This window comes from Grammomys surdaster, unplaced genomic scaffold, assembly GCF_004785775.1.
Source record: "Grammomys surdaster isolate TR1022 unplaced genomic scaffold, NIH_TR_1.0 111501, whole genome shotgun sequence".
NCBI lineage: Eukaryota > Metazoa > Chordata > Mammalia > Rodentia > Muridae > Grammomys > Grammomys surdaster.
This window is the reverse complement of record NW_021611430.1, coordinates 8,689-21,926: the sequence shown is the minus strand read 5'-3', so window position 1 is coordinate 21,926 and position 13,238 is coordinate 8,689. Positions and strand designations below refer to the sequence as shown.

At 36.3% G+C, this 13,238-nt stretch overlaps 1 protein-coding gene across 1 annotated transcript; it reads right to left on the bottom strand.

The window, feature by feature from the left end:
- Positions 1 to 2,474: 2,474 nt before the first annotated feature.
- Positions 2,475 to 3,497, bottom strand: LOC114635539 (vomeronasal type-1 receptor 4-like). Its single transcript, XM_028784077.1, has one exon. It carries the CDS (start codon positions 3,411 to 3,413, stop codon positions 2,475 to 2,477), a length of 939 nt encoding a protein of 312 aa, XP_028639910.1. The 5' UTR covers positions 3,414 to 3,497.
- Positions 3,498 to 13,238: the final 9,741 nt, after the last annotated feature.

The window sequence follows — 13,238 nt, the reverse complement described above, 5'->3', positions numbered from 1 at the left end:
ACTGCACATCTTATCAAGATGCTCTCCTAGTCGAGATATTTGATCCTGTGATTAATATTCAGTGTTATGTGCTGTGTCATGGATGTAATTGAGAGGTGACAAGTAGTAGAAATAGTGAGAGAGTTAAAACAAATCTTAGAGTATGAGGGGTGACAACCTGAGAGAGGCAATGACAGATGTCAGTACCCAGATCAACACTACACTTTTGAAGTTTATTGGACTGTAAATTTCATTTAATGAAAAGATTAAACTGCTACGAACAAATTCAATTTACTGTTAGTGAGCATTATTCTGCCATCTATTTTATGTATAAGATGATATTTTTATTTTAATTAAGATGCAACTATATTTCTCTTCTTTCTCCCTTCAACCCATTCAGTGTTCCCCCTGACTCAGTGCATCTCAAATTGAAGATCTCATTTCATTATTACTACAACATCTCCGCATACATTTGCATTAAAATATATAAGTAAAACCTAGTAAGTGAATTTTGTGTTACCAGTATGTTGGTAATTTTAATGCTTACATGAAGCGCTTTATCCTTGAACAATCCTAATTCTTGCTCTCTGTCTTAATTGTTTTGAGGAAACGCTGTAAAAACAAGGCAGAGCTTTTATATGAATGCATTCATAACAAAACAAAATATATAAATGATAGATTTTTTTAAAAAAGAGTATTCACTGAATACGGATTAGCATAAAAATCAGGAGAAATTGTTAATATATGCGTGAACCAAAAATTATTCATGTTCATTTATACACAGAAAGTATTTATTTAGCTACCATTCGGTTATATTTGAAAAGCCACATGTCACTTCCCATCTCTGATACTTTATACGGAAAGATACACACATTTATTTTATCAAACTTTCTCTCCATGAAGAAATCAATAAACCCTGAATCATTCTCAAAGAAAGTAAAATAATTTATATCATAGGTTTGAAAGTGTAGAAGTAGGTTGATAAATCTGCATAGGTGCAGTGAGGACAGGAGAGTAGATGTGATCACAGTCAGTGGTAACATGGTTCAGAACTCACATGTAAAGACCAGTAGTTAGACGGAAGTGGAACCTGTAATGTTTCCTCCATAATAACCTCCTAAATGGCAGCAAGCTTCCAATACATGGTGTCTGGGGAGACACTGAGAATGTTTCCATATCACAGAGCATGTTGATTAAGAAAGCAATGTATTCTCTTTTTTAAAACCAATTAAAACATCTCTCAGAGATGTTTCCTTCTTTTTCTTTGTTTTAGAATTATTTATTTATTTTATACATGTGAGTACAATGTAGCTGTCTTCAGACACACCAGAAGGGGGCATCATATCCAATTACACATGGTTTGAGGCCCCACACAGTTGCTGGGAATTGAACTCAGGACCTCTGGAAGAGCAGTCAGTGCTCTTAACCTCTGAGCCATCTCTCCAGCTCCTGAACGCAAAGTATTCTTAAAATTTATTTTCATGGTTTTTAAATATTGTATACAATGTTCAGTGCCTGAGATTCCAGAAGAGGACATTGCACCCTGGAATCTACAGTCATAGGCTGTGGATCACTCACGCATGGAGGTGTTTGGATATCAACTCTTGTCTATGTGAGAGGAGTGCACAACCCTAACTGCTGATCCTTCTTCGTAGAACTGACGGATCAGTGTCCATGTTGATTCTTTCATATTCACAGAGGTGAATTCTATAAGCAATGTATAGAAACAATGTATATGAAACATGAGAAACTGCAAAAGTCTAATATAAATTTTATATTCAGAAACACATCCTCTTGTGAAAAGGAATGGTTTACAATGATCTGCACATTAATGTCAAAGTTTCTCCCATGTTTTTGTTTGATACAGGAGGAGGTGGAGGAGGCATGTTTGAGCCTCATTACATTACTTTCTATTTTGAAAATGTATGCAGTTCTACGTCAAAAAATGAAAAATAAATTTCAGCCATACATTGGCACTTGTATATTGAAATCTGTTATAGATACAGCCTGCATTTAAACTATGAATATAACAAAGGAAGGAAGATAAAATGTCACATATCCACAAGGAGAACAGAAAATGCAGAGTGTAATTTTACTTTCCATTTAAAAAAATGCGGTAGAGCATAGAATGTAAAAAGGCAAGGATACAAAATATGAGCACAGATTTCTCGTAAATGCTAACTGAAATTTCATCCAAAAGAAAAAAAAAACGAGAAAACACAAGCATCCTTGACTTGAAACCGAAAGTTTACCTAGTTTTTCATTTTCATTAATCTTTGTCATTAAAAAATTCAGTTACACTTGCATAGCAAACGACACACGCAATTACATTTGTGTATCCATGTATGTGTGTGTGTGTGTGAACACATTCACCTGCATGCACACTGATTACTTTCTTACCTGTTGAAGCCTCTACAATGCCATGATATTACTATAATTATGCTCACAGTTCTGTCAGAATGAATGAATAACCATGCAAATCTGGCCAGAAGCTCTCAATTCTGTTCCTGGTCAGAGGGCTTGGGGAAGTGTCTATTCCTTTTCAAGTAACTGGATGCCCGACAGTCTTGGCTCATGAGAAGAAAGGGACAAAGAGTGGGGAAAAGCAGAGAGGACATTTCAGCCATATTCACCAGAGACCAGCTGGGATTATACAGGAGAGATAGAAAGAATTGACAAAGGGAAGAAATTGTATAAAAGGAGACAAAAGTACTGACAAGGAGAAGGATGGTCTTAGTGGCTCTGGACTCAGGGGACGATCTAGAAGAAGCCTTGGTTCTTGACATGTATTTCATCATCTGTTTGTGCCTGTACAGTGTGAGAACCATGGAGCCACTGGCCCATAGCATGAGCCCCAGCAAGACCATATCGGGGCCAGTCAGTAATATTGTATAAAGGATGTCACTGGTTGGATCATGCCGCACAGCATAGCAGTATATAAAAGATTTCAGGTTTGTTGTGCTTTCATTGCCATGTTTTGCCCTCATGTGCACAAAACATATGCTGCTTGTAAATAAATAAATTACCCAGTTGAGGTACACAGAGCAACAAATGCATTTGTGTATTCTTACCTTAAATTCTGAACACCTTGAGATCCTGAAGCTGATGGTGACTTCCTGAAACACACTAAGAAATGAAGTGCTGCCAATACAAGCACCCCTAGAAACTCTGTGTACAAAAGAAAACCATTTGCATCCCATATCGTTGAAAATGTCTTTAAACCCAAAAAAGGATATTGTCTTGGGCACACCTTTACACAGTAATGTTAAGATGTTGGCTACAATCAAGTGCATCAGAACCCAGTCTGTAGACCTTAACATACACCTTGTTATGTAAATATATATATAGTGGTATAGAAGAGTAAAATTCCCTGGAATTCCAATTATACTCAGAGAGAAGAAAGTCATTCCTAGAAGCAACTCACTGGTTTCCATGCTGTCAGCTCTTGTTCTCAAACTGAGGATCCTGCATGGCAAGGTGAAGCTGGAGACACAGTCATCATTCTCTCTTCCCAGTGAATTCACATGATATATTCAACATGTAGGGCATCTACCACTTTGGCATAATTTCTACACATAACGGTGATTGAATGAGGCCTCAAAGCATTTGGATATTTCTAGGTTCATACTTTGTGAATTGTGTGAAAAACTAACAATGACTCATTAACAGGAGAAGCAGAAAAATATCTGAAAGAGTACTGGCTCATGTTTGAAATAAAGCAATAACCGCATCAAATCAACTAGCCAGTAGTCATATGGCATTAATTTAACTCTGGGAAATAAACACAAATCCATGTAAAGTAAAGTAATTGGGCAACTAGATTATTATGAAGGGAAGATCATATATTATGTTTGTATCATCAAGTTAAGTGATGATATGATTAAGGATATAAGAGTTGAGTTTTGCAATTTAGGCTATAATTCTCACTAGCATTTTGATAACATAAGCTTCAAACACTATCACAGGTGGAAAAAGATTAGTACACCAATAGACATTAATGTTCAAAATATTTAGGAGGAGAGGGAAAGTTAGTAGTGGGAAAACAATATCTTATAGATCTCGTCTATGTTGCCAGTTTTTCTGCTTTTAATTACCTATAGAGGTAATAAGGAATCTTATGTTTGATGTCAATATTTGCACTATATGCTAACTATTTAATTCTAGTAGTTGAAGTCAGAAAGAAATAAAATTTATAAATGTATTTTCCATATGAACAGAAATAATAATGGAATTCATTATTCAATTATTATCATTTGAAACTGGTAGGACCCCTATTTTCATTAATCACATTCTCACTCTGAAATAGAGAAAAAGTTTTGTTCAAATGAGACTAGCAGTAATTTCTGGTAGAACTGATTGGTTTCTGGAACATATTCCTCTCATCCCTTCAAACTTGAAGTTATAGTATCTATACCTGTAGAAGTCCTGTAAATGTACTATGCATATTACATGGAATATCAGGCTGTTAAAATTGTGAATTTCCTGTAAGGATACTTAGGTTTTAGTCTGTTTTGTTTATAAAAATTATTTAAAAATAATTCATAAAATAATTTGGACATTTCCAACTACATAATGGAAGAATCTCTGCCAAAGATATTCTGTGAATGAATCGGCCATCCAGACTTATTATTTAATCCATCATTGTACAGATTCACCACTGTGCACAACAGCACAAAGAAAACTAAAACTAATAAACTTGCTGCAAAGATGTCCAATGTCACTTACCTCAAAGACCATCCTTTGTCAGGTGTCCTAGTGAAATCTTTCATAAGGGAAAATGATTTTTTCAGACAGACATTCTTAAGCACCAGAGTCTTAGCGAATGTGACAGCACAGATGGCTCTGACTGTGAGGAATGGGTTAGGATAGAAGTGGAATGTAGTTCTTGTAGGACCCCAGCATTCATTTCTATCTGATTTCCATCCTGAGGAGTTTGCCTGTGTCCTACGTAGCTTTGCTATTCATCCAGATTCAGTGCCATGTCTGAATGTCTGTTAGGATTACTTACCAAGACTCGTACATTAAATCTTCTCTGCTCCCAAATTGCAGTCTGTTCCACTTTCTGGACCATTTCTCTTCCTGGGATGCTGATATCAGTGCCCTGGCCACAGAGTTCAAAAAGTCATCTGAAGGGAGGTACCAGGGCCTGAGATATGGATCTGTGATTCTGTGACCTCATCTCCCCTCAGAGTTCAATTATTTCACTTGCAGTAGCAATGGATATTCTATGTAGGCTTGACTGGGCAATAAATATGCTCTGAACTTTTCTCCCCTGTTGACAGTTCTCAACAAAGAAGTACAACTCTTGCTCTCAGGTGTTAAGGGAATATTTTGAAGTGAAGAGTGGTTGTTATCTGCTCTGTCTTCTAGAGGCCATGGGATTTCACCTTTATGTTTCAGGAGATGATGTGGCCCATGTGATGAGTGTAATTGAGCTATGTGTGTGCTTTGTAGCCGATGGCTCTCTGAGATGTTCTGCACACAAATCTTAGTTTACCCTCTTTATCTCAGGGTAAGCCAATATGTAGAATAGAAATTCAGTTTGCAATCCCACCAGCAATGGAGGAGTATTCTTTCTCCACTTCCTTTCCAACATGTGTTGTTACCTGGGCTTCTGATCTTAACCATTCTTATTGGTGTAAAGTGGACTCTCAGGGTCTTCTTGATTTTCATTCCTCTGATCACTCAGGACTTTGAACATTTCTTGAGTTGTTCCTTAGCCATTTGAGACTCATCTGCTGTGAATTCAAGTTTAGTTCTATACCCTAGGTTTTTTTTTTGTTTTTTTTTTTTTTGTTTTTGTTTTTTTGTTTTGGTTTTTCGGTGGTTAGCTTTTTGAGGTTTTTATATAATTTGAATGTTAGCTGTCTATCCGATATGGGGTAGTGAAAATTTCTTTCCCCAATCTATAGGTTGCTGATTTTTCTTACTGACTATGGCCTTTGCTTTACAGAAACTTTCCAGTTTAATGAGGTCCCATTAATCAATTCTTGATCTTAGATCATGAACCATTAGAGTTCTCTTCAGGAAATTTCACTCTGTGCCAATGAGTTCAAGGCTCTTTCCCACTTTCTCTTTTATTTGGTGTACTTGCTTTTATTTTGAGGTCCTAGATCCACCTGGACTTGAGCTTTGTACAGTTTGACAAACATGATTCTATTTTCATTTTTAAAAATACAGAGAGCAAATTAGTCGAGCACCATTTATTGAAGATGCATTCTCTTTTCTCTTATAAATTCTTGGCATCTTTGTGAAAGATAAAGTGTCGATAAGTGTGTTGTTTTATTGCTGGGTCTTCAATTCTATTTCATTGTCAATGTGTTTGTCTGTGTACCAATATTGCACAGTTTTTATCACTATTTCTCTGTAGTAAGCTTCAGGGAAGGTATCAAAATTCTGCCACCTGTTCTTTTATTGTTAAGATTTTTTTTTGCTATCCTGTTTTGTTGAGGGTTTTTTTTTTTTTTGCCTTTCCAGATGTATTTGTCAATTTCTCTTTCCACATCTTGGAAGAATTGTGTTGTGGTTTTGATGAGGATTGCATTGAATACGTAGATTGTCTTTAGAAGGATGCCATTTTTGCTATGTCAATTCTGCCAATCCATGAGCATAGGAGATCTCTCTATTTTCTCAGAACTTCTTCAATTTTTTTGTGAGAGACAAATTTGTCATATAGTTTGGTAAAAACTGCTAGAAGTTGAGGAATTGGGCAACCATTTAGGAGAACCAGCAGTTTCAATTAACCTATATTGCCAAGATCTCTCAAACAATGGACCACCACCCAGGCAGCATAAATCAGCTGATATGAGGCCTCTAACATATATACAGAAGAGGACACCCAAGTTTGGGTTTAGTAAGTGAACATGCACCTAATCCTCAAGAGACTGGAGTCTCCTTGGAGTTTAGAGTCTGTTGGAGTGGAGGCTGGAGCCTGGGAACAACCTCATGGAGACAGGGTTGGGGAAGCTTGGAGGAGTTATGGTATGTGGAAAAGTGACAGAGTGGACCAGGAGGGGAATAAAATCTGGAGAGTATAAATAAATAAATAAATAAATAAATAAATAAATAATACATAAATACATAAATACATAAATACATAAATAAATAAATGTTAAAAAAGGAATTTAGTGGAAAATAGATATGTTTGATATTCTCAAGAAGCACCATAAAATTCATAAATCTAAATAATGGAACATGTACAAGCTAGACCCCTGCATATTTAGAACAAATATAAAGCTTCCATTCAGGTGGATACCATAACAATTGATGTTGTGGATGTCATTGTCTCCCTTCTTTAGAATTGGATCCTTTATCCCTTCCAAGATTCCAGGGCTGGTTCTCAGTGGGGGAGGCTTTGCCTTGTCCTGCAGGGACTAGATGTTCCAGGGTGAAGTGGTACCCAAGAGGGGTTCCCTTTCTTTGAAGAGAAGGATAGGGGACTATGAGGTTATGGACTTAAGTATGAGTGTAGGAATAGAGGAGGGAGAGATTCTGTGATATGGACATAAAGTGAATGAATTTAAAAAAGTAAACCACAAAACAGAACAAAAACAAGTTAACAGTAAAGTTTATTGAATAATTGTAAGTTTCCTAAAGAAATTTATATTTGCTATTATTTTATTTACTTATTTATTTATGTGTTTTTTCTTGCATACTTTTTAAAGCTGGATCCAATTTTGCAGTTGATATTTTATGGGAAAGTCATTTTATCACCTTGTTTGGCATTACTACCAGAACTGAACCAAATTGGTCTCTGATGAGTGCTACCCTGCAGGAATGAAGAAATTGTCTACCAGAGATATGAGTGAGTTAGTGGCTGAAATTTAGTTAATACAAATGTAAATAAAATTTCATTACAGGAATTTTTTCTTTTTTTATAGGATATCTTTATTTATTGACATTTCAGCTGTCATTCCCTTTCTTGTATTTCCCCTCCCTAGAATCCCCATCCCATCTTCCCTCCTACATTGTGCTTTAATATCATTTTAATTACATGCATGTATTAAGGTCAGTTCTAGGTTGAGGAATGAGCAACACAATAGATGTAATAGTTAAGGAACAAGCAAGACAATAAACTCAAATAGTCAAAAACAAGCAATGTACTAAACTCAATTACGTGAACACTCCCATGGTCACTGTTTCTATGGGTCTATCATGATGACCACAATATCTTATCCTACTTCCCTGTCCTAGCCAAAACTCATTTTCAAGTCTGAAGCCTACTTCCTTGTTCCAGCCTAAGATTTAGATTCCTGTCTGAAATTACCTCCTTGTTCTAACCTAAGATGTAGATTCCTGCCTGAAATTACTTCTTTGTTCTAGACTATGATTGAGATTTCTCCCTGAAATTAGTTCTTTTCTCTAGCCTAATGTCTGATTCCTATCTGTAGCTAGCCTGGGAACACACATAGAGGGACCCATATCTCTAGCTATATTTGTAGAGGGGGTTGGCCTTGTCATGCATCAGTGGGGTAGGAAGGCCTTGGTCCCTTGAACGCTCGATGCCCCAGTGAAGGGAAAGTCTAAGGAAGGGAGGTGGGAGTGGGTGGGTTTATGGGGGCACACCCTCATAGAAATATGAAAAGCGAGGATGAGTAAAGGGATTTCTGTGGGTGGGGAATTGGAAAAGGAGATATGATCTGAAATGTATGTAAGGTACCCAATAATTAAAAAGAAAATAAACAAACAAACAAATAATGGAACTGGCTATGGCAGTAGAACATTTGAGACTCTTTAGCAGCAATTTAACATTACCCATATTACTGGGATTCCTTATAATTGTCAAGGGGAAGAGACTGTGGAACGGGCCCATGGAACTTCAACACAATAGCTTCATAACATAAAAAAGGGGGAGATATACCCCTGTACACAACAAATTTATTTAAATCATATTCTTTTTATTTTATATTTTAAACTTTTTTTAAAATTTGGATGCCAAAAACCTTTCTGTTGAGTTTCTATGGCACTGTAAAAGTAGGCATATTTATGCATAGGATAAAGTTAAGGATCCACTTACTGGCATAAGGCATGATTCCCATCAGGCATTAAATATGTGGAATAGGGGATGTTTTTGATTTTTCTGCAGGATGCTGAAGGAGCATGGTGGTCAACAGAGCGATGAGTGAAACGTGCTGAGGCTAGGACAAAGAATGATGCTGACCTTTGAGCTTGCTGAGTGCCCTGACAATGGTGACTGGGAAGCTGTATTGTACATAAATTCCACACCCACGATTGCTTAACTATACCCTTGATGGAACAAGCTGCGTTGCCTCAAATTCTTAGACCTTGTGGAAGATAGAATGAAAAAGAGAAGTTATAATGCCTCTTTTATTGTTATTAAATGTGACCAGTTATTCACACTCAATCATGAACTGGTCTTGAAATCAATCCAATATTGGAAAGAACAGTTTTTATTTGGAAGGCTGGCTGAAGACATTTTCAGAGACACATATGGAAATTAGCTGCAGTTCTCACTGATGTTATTTTAGCAAAAGATAAAGTTGGGGCAGGATCTGGATTTCAAACAGATGTTAGCACATGTGTTAGCTCTTTTCTTATTAATCACATATTAGCTCTATTAACTGTCATTTAGAATACTTTTTTTTCTTCTACAGTATTTAATATAATTTGCATTGATTGTACACCTTCTAACTGTTTGTGTTTTGAAATCCTGAATGTCAGTTTTGGAGATCTATCAACCAGCTTTTGTTTTTGGGCCCTGAGTATCACAAAATCTTGGCATTCTAAAAATACTTTGCATGTACTGGAAGAAATGAGTCAGGCTTAAACAGAAGCAAGAGGGTAGTAGGCTTGATTCTTGCTGGTATAACAGCTTTAATTACATTAATTGTTAGCACCACTGTTTCTGCAATTAAGTAGACAGCTACTTTTGTTAATCAATTTAGCAAAAATTTGCTGCTAAAGTTTTGAATATACCAGAGGATTTAGACAGGCATTTGGAAAAATGGAATGATGCTGTTTATAGTATTCAAATTACAAGAAGGAAGTTCAGAATTTAAGGCTAAGTAGCCATCTTGAGCGTCATTCCAAATACCATTGGATTCATATTATTTCTACAGTTTACAGTGGTCGTCATTGTAACTAGGAAGAAATTTAATGACACTTGCATTGTATTTGGGATAATTCTAATGCCTTCAGGATGTTTTAAGGATATATTGGGAGCTTAAGAATTTTAAGAATGTTGCTCTGCTGAGCGTTGATGAAGAAGATACTGCAGATCAAATGACCCATGGCCTGAGGTCAGTGTTTCTTTTTTGGTCAAGCTCCAAAAAAGGCATATATAGCTTGATCATGCTAGCCCTTTTTGTCTTGGGAGTACTCTTATTCCTGACCATTGTGTTAATGCTTTTCTTCAACAACATCAACATGTTGTCATCCAAGTACATGGCTTGAACCTGAAAATGGACACCAAGACAGAGTTATTAAATTAGCAGGCTGGCAAGCCAATATCGGGTAAGATTATGCACAGAGTCTTACCAACCTAAGTATGAAGTGCATTGCTTTTGATAATGCATATTTTATAAAGGGTAAGGAAGGCATTCTTGTAAGAATAACTTAAGACAGGCTCAGTCTTGTTAATGAAGTAAAAAATGGGGAGAGGCATAGAACCTTTCGGGCTGCTTGGCAAGAATTTGACATTGACCAAGGACAAGGAAATGGGCTGCTTGGCAGGATTATGACAGTGCCCAAGGCAAAGGAAGTAAGTTTCTGACACTAGGCTAGAGCAAAGTAGTAATTCCTGGCAGGAATCTAAATATTAGGCTGGAACAAAGAAGTAATTTCAGACAGGATGCTAAATTTTACAATAGAACTAAGAAGTAGGCTTCAGAAGTGCTTGCTGAGAGCAACATGGTATAGCTGTCTTCTGAGAGGCTCTGCCAGATACTGACTAATACAGATGGTGATGCTTGCAACCAATCTTCAGAATCCAATGGGCTGTTAGGGTAAGGACTGAAGGAGCTGAAGGGGTTTGCAACCACATAGGATGAACAACAATATCAACCAATCAGAATTCCCAAAGCTCCAAAAGACTAAACCACCAACCAAAGAGTACACATGGAGGTACCCATGGCTCCAGCTTTTTACATAGCAGAAGACGGCCTTATCTGGCATCAATGAGAGGGGAGGCCCTTGGTCTTATGAAGCCTGGATGCCCCAGAATCAAGGAATGCCAGGAGAGTGAGGCAGGACTGGGTGGGTGGATGGTGGAACACCCTCATAGAAGCAGGGGGAAGATGGGACTGGGAATTGCAGGTGGGAAAACGGGAAAGGAGATAGCATTTGAAATGTAACTAAATAAAATAACCAATTAAAAGAATTTGCTTAAATTTGGGTTTATCATGTCATTTTTTTCTTTAACCATGTGATAGACAATTTTGTTGTGTCTAGTATTCCGGGCTGGCATCTGTGGTCCCTCAGAGAATGTAGAGCAATTTTCATGCTCTTCTGTCTTCTAGAATCTCCATTGAGAAATAGTACATTATTTTAATTGGTCTTCCATGATATAAGTCTTGGTCTTTTTGTATTTCACCTTTCAATATTCTTTTCTTGTTCTGCGTGTTTAATGTTCTCATTATGTGTCAGAGGAACTTGCTTTTATGGCACATTAAAATATAAAGGCTGTATTTCTGACTTTTATTCAGAAACCAATAACATTAGACTGAGTATGGAGGAGTGCTGCTATCAGGACGATTTGATCAGAGATTGTTGGGTTGATCAACAATAAATTGAAAAACAAAGGAATGAATTTGAAAGTGGAGTTAACAAGACACATATACAAAGTACAAGGAAGTATGAATGAAGTAACCTCTATTAAATCAGTTCAATGCTGTTACTTTTTGTGTTGATTTTTCATGCAATATATATATACATATACATATATATGTATATATATATATATCATTTTCTTTACTCTTTCAAATTTGCATATGTCAAAAACAATGTTGCAGAGATCACTTGATTCAAAATAGTCACGTGCGTCTTCCCTCTTCCAAAGTTATGTGAACACAATCACTGATGATACAAAGCTTCCCTATATAAACCATTGTTTTATGAGACGTGACAATTTACAATATATTTGTAGTTCAGTAGACTTTATTGAATATAGAAGTAATGGTTGTTCAGAAGCTTTGAATTTAGATGTTGGTAAAAGGGTAGTGTACACTCCTTTTTGAGCAAACATACTGGTTGGAAGATCTCAATTCACAACTCATGAACACTAAGATAATCAAAGTTGGAAAAATCTCACAGATGACTGCCAATCTGTTTACCATGAAGGAGTAGAGATTATTCATGAGAATAAATAAAAGGATGCAGGTGCATGTGTTAGAGCAGACAGCTTCTTTCTTTGGTGCTTTCTATTTCTCACTACAAAAACCTGTTCTTCTAAAAATACACTGGTGATGTGCTGCTATTATTATTATTATTATTATTATTATTACTATTATTATGATGATATGAGTGTTTTTCTTTCATAATTCTTTCCCAGTGTGCTTCTCTAAAACTATCCATGCTTTTAATGAGTTTGATACACTACTTGACTTGCTCAGATTTGAACAAGTTAGTGTAAATACATGGATGATCTGTGTAAACATATCCACAACTAAAACATCAATTAGCATTTAGATACCTTACTATTAAAGATTTCATACATCTCACCATTACTTTTATGAGATTGGTATGGGATACTTCAGAAATACATGAATGTACTGACTTGACATATATGTTTGTTATTACATAGATTGACATAGTTGCATAACCACTAGAGTCTGGCATTAGTAGTGGATTACAATAAAGGGTTTTAATGAAAGTTGCAAGTGTTCAGTGCACTTTACATTACCAGGATCATTGCATCAGATTTTGGGAATGCTCATGTGCAGGGAAGACAGATCACTGCTGCTTTTGACTGCACACTCTTATCAAGATGCTCTCCCTATGATTAATATTCAGTGTTATGTGCTGTGTCATGGATATAATTTAGAGGTAACAAGTAATAAAAATACTGAGTTAAAACAAATCTTAGAGTGTGAGGGCTGCCAACCCGAGAGAGGCAATGACGGATGTCAGTACCCAGATCAGCACTACACTTTTGAAATTTATTGGACTGCATAATTTCCTTTAAAGGAAAGATTAAACTGCTACTAACAAATTCAATGTACTGTTAGTGAGTGTTATTCTGCCATCTATTTTATGTATAAGATGATATTTTTATTTTAATTAAGATGCAATTATATTTCTCT